Here is a 15,603-nt window from a genome sequence, read left to right on the forward strand (position 1 = left end):
ATGACCAAGGACACAATAGAACTTTCTCCTTCTCACCTGGAGTACATTAACACTAATTTGTCGACAAAGACTGCTGAAGAAATTCTTCAATGGTCACTGACAACTTTCCCCGGTCTTTTCCAGACCACAGCATTTGGTCTTACTGGCCTTGTTATTCTCGATATGATTTCAAAGATTTCGCCAGGCGCGCACCCAATCGACTTAATATTCATGGACACACTTCATCACTTTAAGGAGACTCTAGAGCTCGTTGACCGGGTAAAGGCCAAGTATCCCCAAATTCAAATTCACATTTACAAGCCTGAGGGTGTCAACACTGAGGAGGAGTTTGCTAGAGAGTACGGCGAGAAGCTGTGGGACACCAATGACACTTTCTACGACTACCTTGTCAAGGTTGAGCCTGCTTCACGGGCGTATGAAGACCTTGGGGTCAAGGCAGCTATTACTGGTCGTCGCCGAAGCCAAGGCGGTGCCCGTGCCAAGCTTCAAGCAGTTGAGTATGAAGCTGACACAAAACTCATTAAGATTAACCCATTGTTCAATTGGACTTTCCAACAAGTTCAACAATATATTAAAGAAAACGACATTCCATACAATGCTCTGCTGGACCAGGGCTACCGGTCTGTTGGTGACTACCACTCGACGGTTCCTGTGAAGGAGGGTGAGGATGAGCGTGCAGGTAGATGGAAAGGCAAGCAAAAGACAGAGTGCGGAATTCATGAGACTTCTCGGTTTGCTGAATTTCTGGCGGCTCGCAATCAGCAGCCTCAAGCTCAAAGCTAGCTAGCTAGCAGCATTTGGTGATAATTTACGAGGTTATATATTTATTTTGGGGTTTTTTTTTTGTTTTTTTTTGTTTTTAAAAAATAAAAAAAAATTAAAAAAAAAAATTTTTGCATTTTTGGTATTAATAGAAATAAAAAATAAAAATTAATAAAAAGGTTACAAAAAAAGAAATGAAAAGCTTTTGAGGGAAAATTAATAACAACAAAGAGTGGCTGTAATTAGAGAAGAAAACGTGTGAAGGTGAAATTTTTCAAAGTTTAAAAAAATAAAAAATTCCACTAGACCAAATGTACTTCTTACTGTTCTGAAATTTCCTTCTGTGGCTTTTCGTTACATTGGCAAGCCACCTTTTTTTTTTTTTCAGCCTTTGGAAGGCAAATGCAAGAGTGGTGTGAAGTGGCGCAATTGCCAAAGCATATTGGGGAATATATTTCTACAAGTTTCGGAGCCCGTGAAATTGTATAATAATTCTACAATTGGCCCATAGTATATATATATATATATATATATATGTCCATGATTAAGTCTTGGTATTTATTTATTAATCTAAATTTTATTTTATTTTTTTTTTCTTCTTCTTTTGATGTGGGAAATATATTGGCCCTTTATCTTGATAGCGATAACATGATATCACTAGCCTCTTAATGAGCGCCACAGATGGTGGTGGAGGTGGAGGAGGTTAATGAGCCTTGGTGAATTTCTTTAGATGGATGATACTGTTGTGGCACAAATTTTTATTTTAATTTTTTTTAATTTTTTTAATTTTTTTAATTTTTTTAATTTTTTTAATGCAGTAAAAATTTTATTTATTTATAATTTTATGACTAATATAATGTCATTGATGATTCATCTTTTGTAATATGCTATATATTATTGAAATAAAAAAAATTTTTTTCCTAACCCTCCACTCCAATATTATTCACAATTTCAGAAATCACAATTTTTTTTTTTTTTTTTCAGTCATAGCCGTTATTATATATACACCTAAAACTTTCTTTTCTTCTTGACGATAAAAAAAAAAAAAAAAACTTCCCACACATTAATAAAAAAAAAAAATTTTTTTATTTTTTTTTTTTTAATCATCCCTCTTTCCGCTCCTTACCGTTCTTACCCTTGATGAGCAAAAGCATTGTCACATCAATTGTAAAGAGTCATCGTCTAACTACCCTTGGTCTATTTAAATACCATATCCGCTGCTTTCCTCTCTGCCACTTAGCATCTTTATCAAAGAAAAACGCATCATCGTTAGCACCGTCTGAGTTTACATATATTGATTACCGACGATATCCCCAGCATAAACTGACCATGGCTGATATTACCTCACTTACACAAAAGCTGAATGCTTTTGGCATTTCTGAGCCCGTGAAGCCATATCCGGGCTCCAACCCTGAGCTCAACCCCATTGATCTCTTCCGTTCCTACATTACCCAGGAGCTTTCTCGGGTGTCTGGTATTGAGCCCGCTAAAATTTTCCCCGCTCTCGAATGGACAAACACTTCTGACCGTGGAGATTTGATTATTCCTATCCCCCGTATTACTCGGGAAAAGAACCACGAGGAACTTGCTGCCGAGTGGACATCCAAATTTGAAAATGGACCCTACTTGTCTGAAGTTATTGCCAAGGGCAAGTTCATTCAGTTTTTCTTTAACCCTAGACTTCTGGGTGACATTTCCATTAAGGACATCTTGCAAAAGGGTAAGGACTTTGGCAAGGCCGAGATTGGCAAGGGCCAGCGTATTGTTGTTGAATTCAGTTCGCCCAACATTGCCAAACCATTCCATGCAGGCCATTTGCGTAGTACCATTATTGGTGGATTTATCAGCAACCTGCATGAGGCACTTGGGTTTGATGTTGTTCGATTAAACTACCTTGGTGACTGGGGCAAGCAGTTTGGTGTTCTTGGTGTTGGATTCCGCAAGTATGGATCTGAGGAGGCTCTTGAGAAGGACCCGATCCAACATTTGTTTGATGTTTATGTCAAGATTAACCAAGATATTACAAGTGAAAAGGAGGCCCAGATTGCTGCTGGTTCTACTGATCCTCAGAGTGAGATTGACAATGAAGCTCGTGCATTTTTCAAGAAGATGGCAGATGGTGATGAGGAGAGCTTAAACTTGTGGAAGAAGTTCCGTGCTCTTAGTATTGAGCGTTACAAGGCGACATATGAACGTCTCAACATTTTCTACGACAGTTACTCTGGAGAGTCTCAAGTCAGCGAGGAGCGATTGAAGGAGGTTACTAAGGAGCTTCAGGAAGCGAATTTGATTACTGAGGATAAGGGAGCACTGCTTGTTGATTTGACCAAGTACAATAAGAAGCTTGGCAAGGCTATTGTGCAGAAGAAGGATGGTACTTCATTGTACTTGACCCGAGACTTGGGTGCAGCTATTGATCGTCACCAAAAGTACAAGTTTGACAAGATGTTTTACATTATTGCTTCACAGCAGGACCTGCACACTGCACAATTTTTTAAGATTTTGGAGTTAATGGGGTACGAGTGGGCCAAGAATTTGAAGCACATTAACTTTGGTATGGTTCAAGGAATGAGTACACGAAAGGGTACAGTTGTGTTTTTGGACACGATTCTTGAGGAGACTAAGAATGCCATGCACGAGGTGATGAAGAAGAATGAGGAGAAGTATGCACAGGTGGAGAACCCTGAAGAGATTGCTGATCTTGTTGGTATGTCTGCTGTTTTGATTCAAGACATGTCTGCTAAGCGAATCAATAACTATGCGTTTAACTGGTCACGAATGTTGTCCTTTGAGGGTGATACTGGGCCATACCTGCAATATGCTCACTCTCGTCTGCGATCTGTGGAGCGTAAGGCTGGAGAGCTTAACAACAAGCAAGAACTTGAGGCTGCTGATTATTCGCTTTTGACAGAGCCATGTGCTATTGAGCTGATTCGTTTGATTGCGCAGTATCCTGATGTGTTGCTGAATGCTTTGCGCACTTTGGAGCCATCGACAGTTGTTACATATCTGTTTAAGCTGACGCATACTGTGTCATCTTGCTACGATGTGTTGTGGGTTGCTGGACAAGAGAAGCCTCTTGCCCAGGCTCGTCTTGCATTGTACTCTTCTGCTCGCCAGGTATTGTACAATGGTATGAAGTTGCTCAATTTGACACCTGTTGATCGTATGTAAAGAAGAGAAGTAATTTTTTTTTTTTTGTGTGTAAGTGTTATAAGATATTTTTTTTTTTTTTTTTTTTGTATTAATAAAGTGTGGCAGACATGCTTTGAGATGAGACCGTTTTTTTTTTTTTTTTTCCAAGTATCAGGGGTAATTTTTTTTTTTTTTTTTTTTGTATTTTATTTATTTTGTAAAAAGAACCGGAACTTGAATTTAAATTTAAATTTTTTTTTTTTTTTTTTTCAAGACGATATGAGGGTTTGAAATTGAAAAGATGAAAGGGATATGAAAAGACCGGGCCGAGAGAATATAGCGCGAGATTAAAGGGGGTGGGGGGAATTTTTTTTATGGTAGTTATTTCATAAAGTATTTATTTATTTCATATTATTACAATCAGTATCAATATCAATATCAATCAAATTTGAATTGAATTGAATTGAATTGAATTGAATTGAATTGAATTGAATTGAATTGAATTGAATTGAATTGAATTGAATTGAATAAATAAATAAATAAATAAATGATGAGACAAATAAAGTTATTGCGACTTTTCCCCGGATTACACGGAAACCCTTTTTAAGAAGAATGTATGAAATTTGTATGATGATGAAGGTACATATGAAAAAAAAAAAAAAAAAAATTTAAATAAATAAATAAATAAAAAAAAAGTTTAAATTTATATAATATACAGTGAAAACCAATTGATAACATATTTGGACATTTGAAAGTAATTCTTAATTTTTTTTAATTTTTTTTAGTTGAGTATTTATTTATTTATATATTAGAATTAGAGCCTTTAAATTCCGGAGTTTATGAAAAAAAAAAAAATTGTTTTAATAAAACGGTTAAATTTTAATGTTTTAATATATAAATATAAATATATATTTTTCATAGATGGTAATTTTGAGACTTTAGTATATTTGGGAACGTTATATAATAATAATTGTGATCTACCTTTTTTTTTTTAAAAAAAATTAAAAAAAAATTAAAAAAAAAATAAGCCAGTACAGTTGGTCCGCCCTCCAATTAATTAATTAATTAATTAATTAAATGAGTGAGTGAGTTATAACTAATTAGATAAGACAAAGTTCGGATCGGAAGAAATTGAAGATATATATTTATATAATAAGAGAGAGAAAGAGAGAGAGATTTTAATAGACGAAAGAAAAAAAAAAAAATTCAAAATTAAATTACTAATTGTAGTAGTAGTTATTATTATATATATTAAAGATGAACGGATTAATATTTAAAAGAAATTTAATTGAAACAAAAAAAAAAAAAAAAAAAGTGGTATCATCATAAACAATATCATCATTATTAACATTATATATTATTAAGACACACCATTAATAAATAAACAAAGTATAGCCGTTTGATTTAGCAGCCATAAGTAATAATAATAATAATAATAATAATAATAAAAGGTTACCCGGTGTTGTTATTAAAGCTTTTTTCCGAAAACAAAAATGGCTAGGGGGGGGGGGTGAGGCAAGTTTATCTTTTAAAAACAGAAGCAGCAGTAGCAGCAGCAGCATATATATTTTTTATATATATAAAAAATAAAAAATAAAATAAAAATTTATTGGTTCCCACGGCAAAACGGAGAAATTCAATTTATTTATTTATTTAAATTTTTTTTTTTATTTTTTTTTTTGAATAAAATAAAAATAAAAATAAAAGAAATTCACTAAATGCCCCTAAAATAACCATTGATAATCGCCTATCTACTTATAATGCCCATTTGGGTTTATTTGGTTGCTTATTTTTTATTTTTTTATTTTTTTATTTTTTTATTTTATTTTTTTCTCTCTTTCTATAGTTGATAAAGATATCTGGAGAAGAAGATATCAAATTAAAAAAAAATAAAAATGAAGGCCTATTTAAATTAAATTTAAAATAAATTAAAAATAAATTTAAAATAACTGAGAAAAAAAAACTTCCTTGGCTTTGAGTAGATTTACTTCTTCCTTTTTTTTTTTTTTTTTTTTTTGGCTTTTGTGCGAGTCCTTATTTCAAAGCTTTTCGTTATAATAATAATGAATGAATAAATAAATAAATGAAGTTTCATAAAGTGGTTGTATGCTTCTGATGCTGCTGCTGCTGCATACTCAAGTTCCGGTCGGATTAACTTTGGTTTTACATCATTAAGTCATAAAACGGTGTGTGTATATATATATATACCAGAGAAAGTATCAGTAGCGGTAAAAAAAATAATATATATATATATGAGAGATGTGTGTGGGGTTTAATGTAAGGAGAAGAAATGATATTTACATTTTGATTAATCATTTAAGGGTTTTTTTTTTATTTCAAGTTTTTCCGAGGAATTTCTTTGATGGGCATTTTATGATTATCTTTTATTTATTTATTTATTATTTTAAAAGCAGGGCCAAAAAAAAAAAAAAAAACTTGTTTGTTTGTTTGATTGAATTTGCGTTTTTGTGGTTAGGCGGTTTATATTTTTTTTTTTTAAATATTAAAAAATTTTCTTTGTATATTTAAAAGAATTTCTTTTTTTTTTTTTTTTTTTTTTTTGCCGTTGGTCAGGCCTCCCCGCAATGTGATTACATAAGTAATTTTCCGGACGACAGGAGGGCCAAAAAAAAAAAAAAAAATAAAATAAAAAATAAAAAAAAATAAAAAAAATAAAAAGGAAAATTTTTTATTTTTTATTTTTTTTTTATTTTTCAAAATTAAAAATATATATATATATATATTTATAAAAAATACAAAATAAATTTCTTAATATTTTAATTGAGCTCTTTTTTTCTTTTTCTTTTTCTTCTTCTTCTTCTTCTTCAAAGCCAACCTCTTAAGAATTGGGAATTTTTTTTTTTTTTTTTTTTTTTTTTAACATGTGCTGATATTTTTGGTCCAAGTGTTTATTGGTGGATGACAACAACAACATTAAGAAAAAAAAATAGCCTTTTTGGTGATATCACATAGAAAATATTACATAAAAGCTTAGTCATGAAACTTTGTTAGTGTTAAACATTTATTTTTTTATTTTTTATTTACTTGCAACAAACAAACAAACAAACAAACAAGTTTAAAGCTTATAACTTACAGCTTAAAACTTATAAAATGGCAATAGTAGTTGTTGTTAAGGGAAAAAAAAAATGCATAGAAATATAAGCGGCACAAACCATCCCGGAGATATTAATTGTCTTTTTAATTTTTTATTTATCTATCTATTTAGAATTATTTAAAGATACTCTTCAACTGGTTGATATTTCATTTGTTAAATATTAGATTAAATGATATTTTTTTTAAAAAAAAAAAACAAATTGATTTCTCTTTCTTATTCTTATTCTTATTCTTATTCTTATTCTTATTCTAATAAATAACTTTTTGAAAAATAAAAATAAAAATAAAAAATAAAAATTTAAGTTTTTTTTTTTTTTTGCTTTTAAAGTTTTTTTTTTTTTTCAAACTGGAGAAAAAAAAAAAAAAAAAAAGAAGAAGAAGCAATCTGGGGAAAAACTTTTTAACCTTTAAAGGACTAAAAAAAAAAATAAAAATTTAATCATTTGTAAGATTGAACCATTAAATCTTCATCTTTATTTATTAATTATTATAATTATTATAATTATTATAATTATTATAATTATTATAATTATTATTTAAGTAGTAGTAAATAATAATAATCACAAGAAACTTACGTGGAAAACCTTTTCTAGTCACAATGCCCAGTTATGGACAGAAAGGAAAGAAGAAAAAAAAAATAAAAAAATAAAAGTCCCATTTCTCCGCGAATTTTCTAGTGTAGACATAATTATTAATATATATTATATATATTAATTTATTTATATATATATATATAAAACAAAATCCTTTTTTTTTTTTTTTTTTTTTCTTTTCTTCCCTAAATCCTTTTTTTTTATTTTTTTATTTTTTTATTTATTTATTTATTTATTTACTATTCACTTTTCTTGCTTAACTATTCTCCCATTAATATTTCTCTTAAAAATACTATAAACTATATAAACTATGGCTGAAGTAAAAGCCCTTGTCAGCGAGCTTCTCTTGCTCCTCATCTCAGACACAGATCTCTCCAAAATTTGTAAACCATCTTCTTCTTCTTCTTCTTCTTCTTCTTCTTCTTCTTCCTCATCATCATCATCATCATCATCATCACCAGCCTCTGCAACACAAATCACCCCTCCACCAGATAATCCATACGCCCATCTCAATAAACATGACCTTTGGTCTCATCTCGATGACCTTCTCTTCCCATACATGAGCTATAATATGAAGGTCCTCATGGCTCCTCCTCCAACCTCCCGAGGCCTTGTCATTAAAAAAACAACTTCAAACCAACCATCCCTCCTAGACGCCTTTGTCAAAGCAAACATCACCTCAGAAGCTGCCTCCCTATATTCCCTCGACCATCTACTTCCAGTCGCTGTTTACGAAGCTTGTACAAAAGAACTCTTAGAAATTGCTGCCCTTGAAGGTGCCCTACTCTCCCAAGATGCCGCTGCTATCCTCGACCTCTCAAGAGCTGCTGGAAACGGCCTAGGCACCGCCCGTTCTGCCGCCATTGCTTCTGCTTCTGCAGCAGCTGTTATCTCTTCTCCTGCTTTTGGTTCCGGTACTGCTACTCCAAATGTTCCAGGATCTGTCGCTCTCTCCACTTCTACTTTTACTTCCTCTCCCTCTCCATCTCCCTCTTCTTTGCTCATACAAAAAAAGTCTACCACCCCAGGTGACCACTCACCAGCCCTCCCGGAAAAACGGAGACGCCTGGCTGCATATTCCTTACCCGGCCTGGGCATCATCAACAATAATGTCGACTTGGATGACGTTGTCTCCTCCCACATTCACCACGTGATCCACCATCACATGACTGCAGTCACGGTTAACTTCCGTCGCATCACCCGCTCTCGCCTCCAGGCCCGGTGCACTGTCCCGGCCCTTCCTCCCCTTGTGCTCTCTCGTAACCGCACCGCCGCAGGTCGTGCTCCACCCCCAGCAAACGCAACTGATGTTGAAAAACCCCTTGACCCAGGCACCTCATTCGACTTTATCTGGGAGTCCTCCGCCATTGACGGTCTTCATAATTGGAAACTCCGCCGTTTTGGTTTTGCCGACTCTGATGACGAAGAACATTACTGGCGGCCTTGGGAACTCACTCTCCAAGATGCTGAGGCCGATTACGATATCTTCCAGCAACAAGACTACAAGGCAGATCTCGCACCTCTTGACGTGTCCGATATTGATTGGGACTCGCTCACTTCTGCAACAACTCCAACAGACGACACCATGGACACACTCTCTTCCTCTACACACTCTCTAACCCTTCACGAGCCACTCTCGTCTCTACCAGCAATCAACAACTGCAATGTGCCCTCCAAAAACTTGACAAATGGTGTTTACTACAATATCCCAGATTCCCACTCCTCCACTGCGTCCTCTAAGCATGGCAAGTATCTAGGGAAAACATTGGGTCAATCTAATTCAAATACTGGCTATTCTTCCACTTTTAACTTTCATTCAAACAAACCTGCTGCTGCCGCTCAGTCTGGCCGGCCCGTCGTGCTCGGCAGTACCACCCACCATTACTATAACCCTCTTAACCCAGGACAACATCCAGGGTACCACCATGCATGGGGTCATGATGACCATCATAACCATTACGAATCGCTTGAAATCGACTATGAAGACGACTATTCCTACAAGCAGTCTCATCCTGTTTTCCAGCATCCCATTGCGTCCTATGACGTTTACGATGACGATGATGATATCTTTGGTGTATGCCACAGCATGCCTGCAGAGGCCCCCAAACCTAAAATTGTTGCTCCAGCTCCTGTTGCTGCTTTGACTGCTGTTGCTGCTACTGCCCCTGGAATTTCTGCTGGTGGTTCAAGTACCACACTTTCTGCAGCCACAGGTATAAGTGCACAAGCAAACAAACCTAGTCTTACTGTGCAAACCTCGGGACTCTTTGGATCTTCAGCAACTCCCGTTGTCGCTACTTCTGCTTACCAGCAACCTGCAAATGCGACTGCTACAAAAACACAACCCACACCGCAGCCTTTGCTGCAACGTGTGTGTGATGGCGATGATGATGACGAGGCTGCCTACTGGGACCGTTATGACGATTTTGTCTAAGGTTGAGGGGCGGGGGTTATTTTTTCTTATTTGCATTTAACAATCAGCCTTTCTGATTATTATTTTTTTTTTTACTATTCCTCTTTTTTTTTTTCCATTATTAGCATTTCATGGCTTTTGGGCTATAATATGAACCACCTCTCTACTATCCTTTTGTTACGAATTTAATGACTTGTGTATAAAAATTTATATATATATAAAAAATTAAAAAAAAAAAATTAAAAAGAATTATAAAAGAATTTTTGAAACTTTTTCCAAAAAAAAAAACGGTTAAAATCTGGGGGGAGAGAAAGAAAGAAAAGTTCCAGAAAATGAATAAAATAAATCTCTAATTGTGAATGAAATTACAAGAAACCTTCAAAAAAAAAAGAAAAAAAAGGATTAAATTTACCAATTTGTGATTAGAAGGAATTTTTTTTTTTAAAAAAAAAAAAAAACTACTTTCTTTATTATTGACTAAAAGAAAAGTTGATAAAGAAAAAAAAAAAGCAATTAAACCCAAAAAAAAAACATAGAGCTCAAGGGTTATTAGAGGGGGAGGAACAAAAAATTAATAAATAAATAAAGGCATCATATTAATAGATAGAATAAAGAAACTAAAATTATTAAATTTATATATATATATATATATATATATATATATTATTTTTTGGTATATATAACGAGGTTTTTTTATTCTCTATTTTTACTTTGCTGAAGGAGCCATTTTTTTTATTGTTTTATTTTTATTTTCTTTATTAATTCATGCCTAATTAGGAAACTAATTAATATTCACAATTGAATGACTTGAAAAGCTCTACACTCTCATTCAACCAACTGTTTTTTTAAAAAAAAAAAACACAACACTGTGACAGTTCATTTTTGAATCAATTTTAATTTTAAAAAAAAAAAAAAATAAATAAATAAATAAAAAACAATCAATTAAAAAAAGGAAATTATCCCAAATATATTTAAACTCTCACACTCTCCTCCATCTTTTCTTCCTCTTGTTTAACCGAGAAACAAAACATCTTACTTCCAATCAATCACTCTTTTTATTTTTTTTCTTTTTACTCACAATGTATCAACCTCGTCGTCCCATAAAAGAAAAGTTCTACTTTGAGATTTACACAGGGTCTTCATACCGTGGCACTTTAATCTTTAAACTTTTCCCTGAAGTCTCTACTGCAGACCGCTTCCGTCACTTATGTTGCGGTCAGGACCCTTATGCTGCCATGGACAGTGCCAACAATAATCATAATAATGACGATGAAGATTCATATCTTTTTGCTCCAATTACTAGGGTCTATAAAGGTCTGGCAATTAAAGGTGGTCTTACTACAAGACCTATTGTCGATGAATTGGCCTGGATCACGGCCGCAAATTCTGCAAGAATAAATGCAGCTGGTCTTGATCATAATATTTGCAAAGATGAAGAAAAAGAAGAGAAAAACGAAGAGAAAAACGAAGAGAAAAAAGAAGAAGAAGAAGAAGAAGAAGAAGAAGAAGAAGAAGAAGAAGAAGAAAAAGAAGAAAAAGAAGAAAAAGAAGAAAAAAAAAATAAGAATAATAAAATGAAAAATAAACAACAGAATGATGAAGATGAAGATGAAGATGAAGATGAAGATGAAGACGATGACGCTGCAAATGTCCAAGACGAATGGCTGGCGGCCCACCGAGCAGCCGCGCGTGCTAACCAGACCCAGCAACATGTAACAGCAATGGCAGGTCGGGCAAGCCTCGAATCACTAGGATCCACTATAGCATCTGCATCCTCGTCATCTACAGTTCTTAACGTTGCTTCTTCAAGCGACTTTTCACGCCGTGCCCATGGTTTTTCTGATGACTCGCACCATCAGTTGTTGTCTTCTTCTTCTTCTTCTTCTTCTTCTTCTTCTTCTTCTTCTTCTTCTTCTTCTTCTCCTCCTGCTCCTGCTCCTGCTCCTCTTGCATCACAGGCACTAAATTTCTCATTTGATTCTGCAATTGACGCGCTAAACCTGGGAAGCAGCAGCATCAGCAGCGGCAACAGCGGCGGCAGTGGCGGCAGTGGCGGTGGCGACGAAGACCATGCGTTGGGCGGGTCCCGGTCCGCAAGATCATCCACAGGAACAACCGGCGCATTGGCTGGAACTGGTAATAACGGAGGAAATGGAAGCAGTGGAAGCAGCGGTAGCAGTGGAAGCAGCGGTAGCAGTGGAAGCAGCGGTAGCAGCGGCAGTGGTGGCAGCGGTGGCAGCGGTGGCAGTAATGGAAGCAGAGGCAGTAGCGGCAGTAACAAGTCGCGTGATAGCGGCAACTCGCCCAAATACTTTTCTCCGCTCACTCAGTCGCCGGGTCCTACAGCTGCGTTTGCACTTGCCCAGCAGATTCAACAGCCCCATGTAGTGTCGTCGTTGTCGTTGTCGTTGTCGCTAGGCGGTAGCGGTGGTAGCGGTGGTAGCGGTGGTAGCGGTGGCAACGGTGGCAACGGTGGTAACGGTGGTGGTCAAGAACACTGCTCAACTACAAGCACAGCGATTCCTGCCCCGCAGCCCTCACGTTCCAACCGCTCGTCATCGTCATCGGGCTCTTCCATTCTTAAGGAATGTTTGTCGGCACGCTCGTCTCCACCCACATCATCCACACCGCCGTCTGCAGCTTCCATCACGTTCCCTGTTTCCGCGCTCAGTTCACCAGTAATAGCAGCAGCAGTAGCAACCGGTGCAGGTTCTGCCGGGATTGGGTTGTCTGCGAGTACCACGGGCACTCTGGCAGCAGCATCGGCAGTACTGGACAGCACGCTGGGTCGTCAAGATGTAGAAGGACAACAGTGGAGGCGTGCAAAGGATTGGAAGGCTCAGGATTGGCACATTCACGACCGGCGAGGACTTTTGTCGTGGACACATAATGGAGATGAGTTTCTAATTACATTGCGACCGATTGAGGCACTGGACGGGCGGTACACGGTGATTGGAGAGGTGCTGGATGGTATGAGTGTACTGGATGCACTAGAAAAGGAGGCACTGACAGTGGAGGGCCAGCCTTTGGCAGACATTAATGTTGGCGAATGTGGGTTGTGGTTATCAGGTTGAAAGAAATGGTTCTATCAATTCAATAGACTATATTCAAGTATGTACGTACATGTACGTATGATTTTAAGAAAAGGAGTAACTAATAATAATTAATTATAATTGAACTTGTGAATTCCCAATATTGAAATGTATTAAAACTTAAGATATAAAAAATAAAACCAACAAAAACTATATATAACAAAAATTTCTAAACTTTTTTTTATTTTAATTTTTAAAAAAATCCCCTTAAACTCCCCTTACATCTTGCAGCTTCTGCAGTCCATAACCTCAACAGATCTGTTGAACTTCTGAGTAGAAGGAGGAATGTCAAGCAGAGGATTTCTGTCAAAGAAGTCATTAGGAGTAAGCATCATAGACATCATCTCAACAGGCATGACAGGGAAGTCCTCGACACGAGGGTGATGTGTCAGACCAAAAGAGTGCCACAAGACAACATCGGTATTGCGGACATCATCTTTGCGGCGAACAGCATCCATGACACCTCCAACCTCATCAGCAGACTGGTTGGTGAAAGGTCCACCAGGGTAGAACTCCTGGTCCTTGTACTTGGTGACCCAAAAGGCGTGTGTAGCAAACTGGGCACGGTCATTGACCACAGAGCCAGGGCGAGCCATGAGCAGGGCAGTGGGGACGGCATGCAGCTTGTAAGCAACAGGGTTGCCTGAGATTGTGTTCTTCTTGTTTTCGTTGCAAATCTTGACATAACGATTCTTGGGAATATCAACATCCAAAAAGGTAGACTTCTCGACATAGTTGACCTGGTTGTAGGCAGCCTGGCCATCAGGGTTCTTAGGACCCCAGGGGCTCTGGATGGTGTCGCAGTAAGCAACTGTATTTTCGTGGCCGTCAACGGCAGGATCAATGCGGACATTGAAAATGTGCTGGTGGGAAGCAGCAAAGACCGAGGGAGAAACAACGGTACCGTACTTGTTAAACTTGCCAGGATCAAGGTAGGTAGTGGAGACAATACCAGTGGCACGAATCTCAAGCTTGATGCCAGCAGCCTGATCAAGGTGCCAAGCGAAAATGTACTCGTAGTTACCGACAGTCAAAATAGTCTGGATAACAAGGATACGACGACGCTGGACAATGGGGACGTTGGTGCGGTAGTTGGTGTGCTTCATAGCAATACCATCATCCTGCTCGTGAACGCAAATGGTGTTCTTCTTGGTGTAGACATTACCCTTGGGGTCGACAAGCGAGCCACCAAAGTACTTGATAGTGCCCAAGCAGTCGCAGCCAAGCTCGAGCTCGTTGGCAGTCTTACCACCACCGCAGTCACCAAAGTCAAAAGCGCATCTGCGGGAAGCAGGAGGACGAGGGTCAAAGTAGGGGACAGCCATTTCCTCGACAGCAAGACGGTAAAAGGTCTGGCGGCCATCAAAAGTCAGATTGTGGAGAACAAGACCTTCACGAGGAGTAAAGGTGATTCTCAGCTTCCACTTTTGCCAGGAAATCTCATTGCCATTCAAAGTAAAAGAGGGGCCCTCGGGCTGAATCACATTCAGAGGCTTGAGGTCAGTACGAAGGCTCTCCTGGAGCGATGGGTCGTACTCGCAAGCAACGTTGGTATCGGTGGTGCACTTGATATCCTTGCGGGTGTTGTAGTCAAAGCCATTGATGTCATCCTCGTCACCGCCAGTGGCGCACCAGTCAATGCGCACAAGCTTGTCTTCCAAAATATCGTAAATGGGGACAAAGGGGAGAGGGAACGAGTACATGTTACTGTCAGGGTGGTTGGTCTTGGGGTCACGGCAGTACATGAGCATCATCATGAAACGGTCAGTGATACCGAGACGGCCTTCACCACGCTCGTTGGAGCCATACATCCAACCGTCAAAGGTAACACACTCGATCTTATCGGTAAGACCACACTTGGCAATGGCCTCAGCAAACTCAGGAGAGGGCAAAACAACTTCAGCGGCACGCTCAGCCTCCCAAGGGTCAATAGGAGGGTGAACACCACGGGGGTGCTGGACGTAGCTGTCAATGGCACCAGTGTCGAGGTTGACTTTAAGTTCGGAGACCTTCTTTTCCTCAAGAATATAGTACATGAAGTGGGCAACTCTGGGGGGAGGGGCAATGGGAGTGCCAGCACTCTCAGCAGCCAAAAACTTCTTCATGTACTCTTTGGGCTAAATGAAAGTAGGAAAAAGTTTGTTAGAGTTGGTAATGAAAGATATAACGGATTAGTACTTACAGGTTCCAAACGTTCACCAGTCTTGATGTGGAGAAGCTTGCCAGGGTGGTTAGCCTTGAGGATAGCCACACCCTTGGTAAGTTCAGCAGGAGTGAGGGGGTCAAATGGGTGAAGAGCCATGATATTCTGTATATTGATAGTTGTTGGGATTTAATATATATGGAGATATAGATTTAAAGGTTGATAAGGATGGATGTTGGTTGATATAGAAGAAAGAAAGAAAGAAAAAAAAATTTATACAAACTGAGGGAAATCTACTGATTTATATAGAAAAAAAAAAAAAATAAAGGTCCGCCCAATAAATAAAATAAT

At 37.4% G+C, this 15,603-nt stretch overlaps 5 protein-coding genes across 5 annotated transcripts; 4 read left to right on the top strand and 1 right to left on the bottom strand.

The window, feature by feature from the left end:
* Nucleotides 1-783, top strand: SAPINGB_P000941 (uncharacterized protein; the record flags this gene model as incomplete). The annotated part of the gene is made up of 1 exon (XM_031995664.1): nucleotides 1-783. One exon carries the CDS (start codon nucleotides 1-3, stop codon nucleotides 781-783), a length of 783 nt encoding a protein of 260 aa, XP_031851555.1.
* A 1,308-nt stretch (nucleotides 784-2,091) lies between these two features.
* Nucleotides 2,092-3,936, top strand: SAPINGB_P000942 (uncharacterized protein; the record flags this gene model as incomplete). The annotated part of the gene is made up of 1 exon (XM_031995665.1): nucleotides 2,092-3,936. The coding sequence occupies one exon, from the start codon at nucleotides 2,092-2,094 to the stop codon at nucleotides 3,934-3,936; it is 1,845 nt and encodes a 614-aa protein (XP_031851556.1).
* A 3,978-nt stretch (nucleotides 3,937-7,914) lies between these two features.
* Nucleotides 7,915-10,038, top strand: SAPINGB_P000943 (uncharacterized protein; the record flags this gene model as incomplete). Its single annotated transcript, XM_031995666.1, has 1 exon — nucleotides 7,915-10,038. One exon carries the CDS (start codon nucleotides 7,915-7,917, stop codon nucleotides 10,036-10,038), a length of 2,124 nt encoding a protein of 707 aa, XP_031851557.1.
* Nucleotides 10,039-11,096: 1,058 nt separating this feature from the next.
* Nucleotides 11,097-13,091, top strand: SAPINGB_P000944 (uncharacterized protein; the record flags this gene model as incomplete). The annotated part of the gene is made up of 1 exon (XM_031995667.1): nucleotides 11,097-13,091. The coding sequence occupies one exon, from the start codon at nucleotides 11,097-11,099 to the stop codon at nucleotides 13,089-13,091; it is 1,995 nt and encodes a 664-aa protein (XP_031851558.1).
* A 236-nt stretch (nucleotides 13,092-13,327) lies between these two features.
* Nucleotides 13,328-15,411, bottom strand: SAPINGB_P000945 (uncharacterized protein; the record flags this gene model as incomplete). Its single annotated transcript, XM_031995668.1, has 2 exons — nucleotides 13,328-15,226; nucleotides 15,292-15,411. 2 exons carry the CDS (start codon nucleotides 15,409-15,411, stop codon nucleotides 13,328-13,330), a joined length of 2,019 nt encoding a protein of 672 aa, XP_031851559.1.
* Between the last annotated feature and the right edge of the window lie 192 nt (nucleotides 15,412-15,603).

Source organism: Magnusiomyces paraingens, assembly GCF_902498895.1.
Source record: "Magnusiomyces paraingens strain CBS 517.90 genome assembly, contig: contig1, whole genome shotgun sequence".
Lineage (NCBI taxonomy): Eukaryota > Fungi > Ascomycota > Dipodascomycetes > Dipodascales > Dipodascaceae > Magnusiomyces > Magnusiomyces paraingens.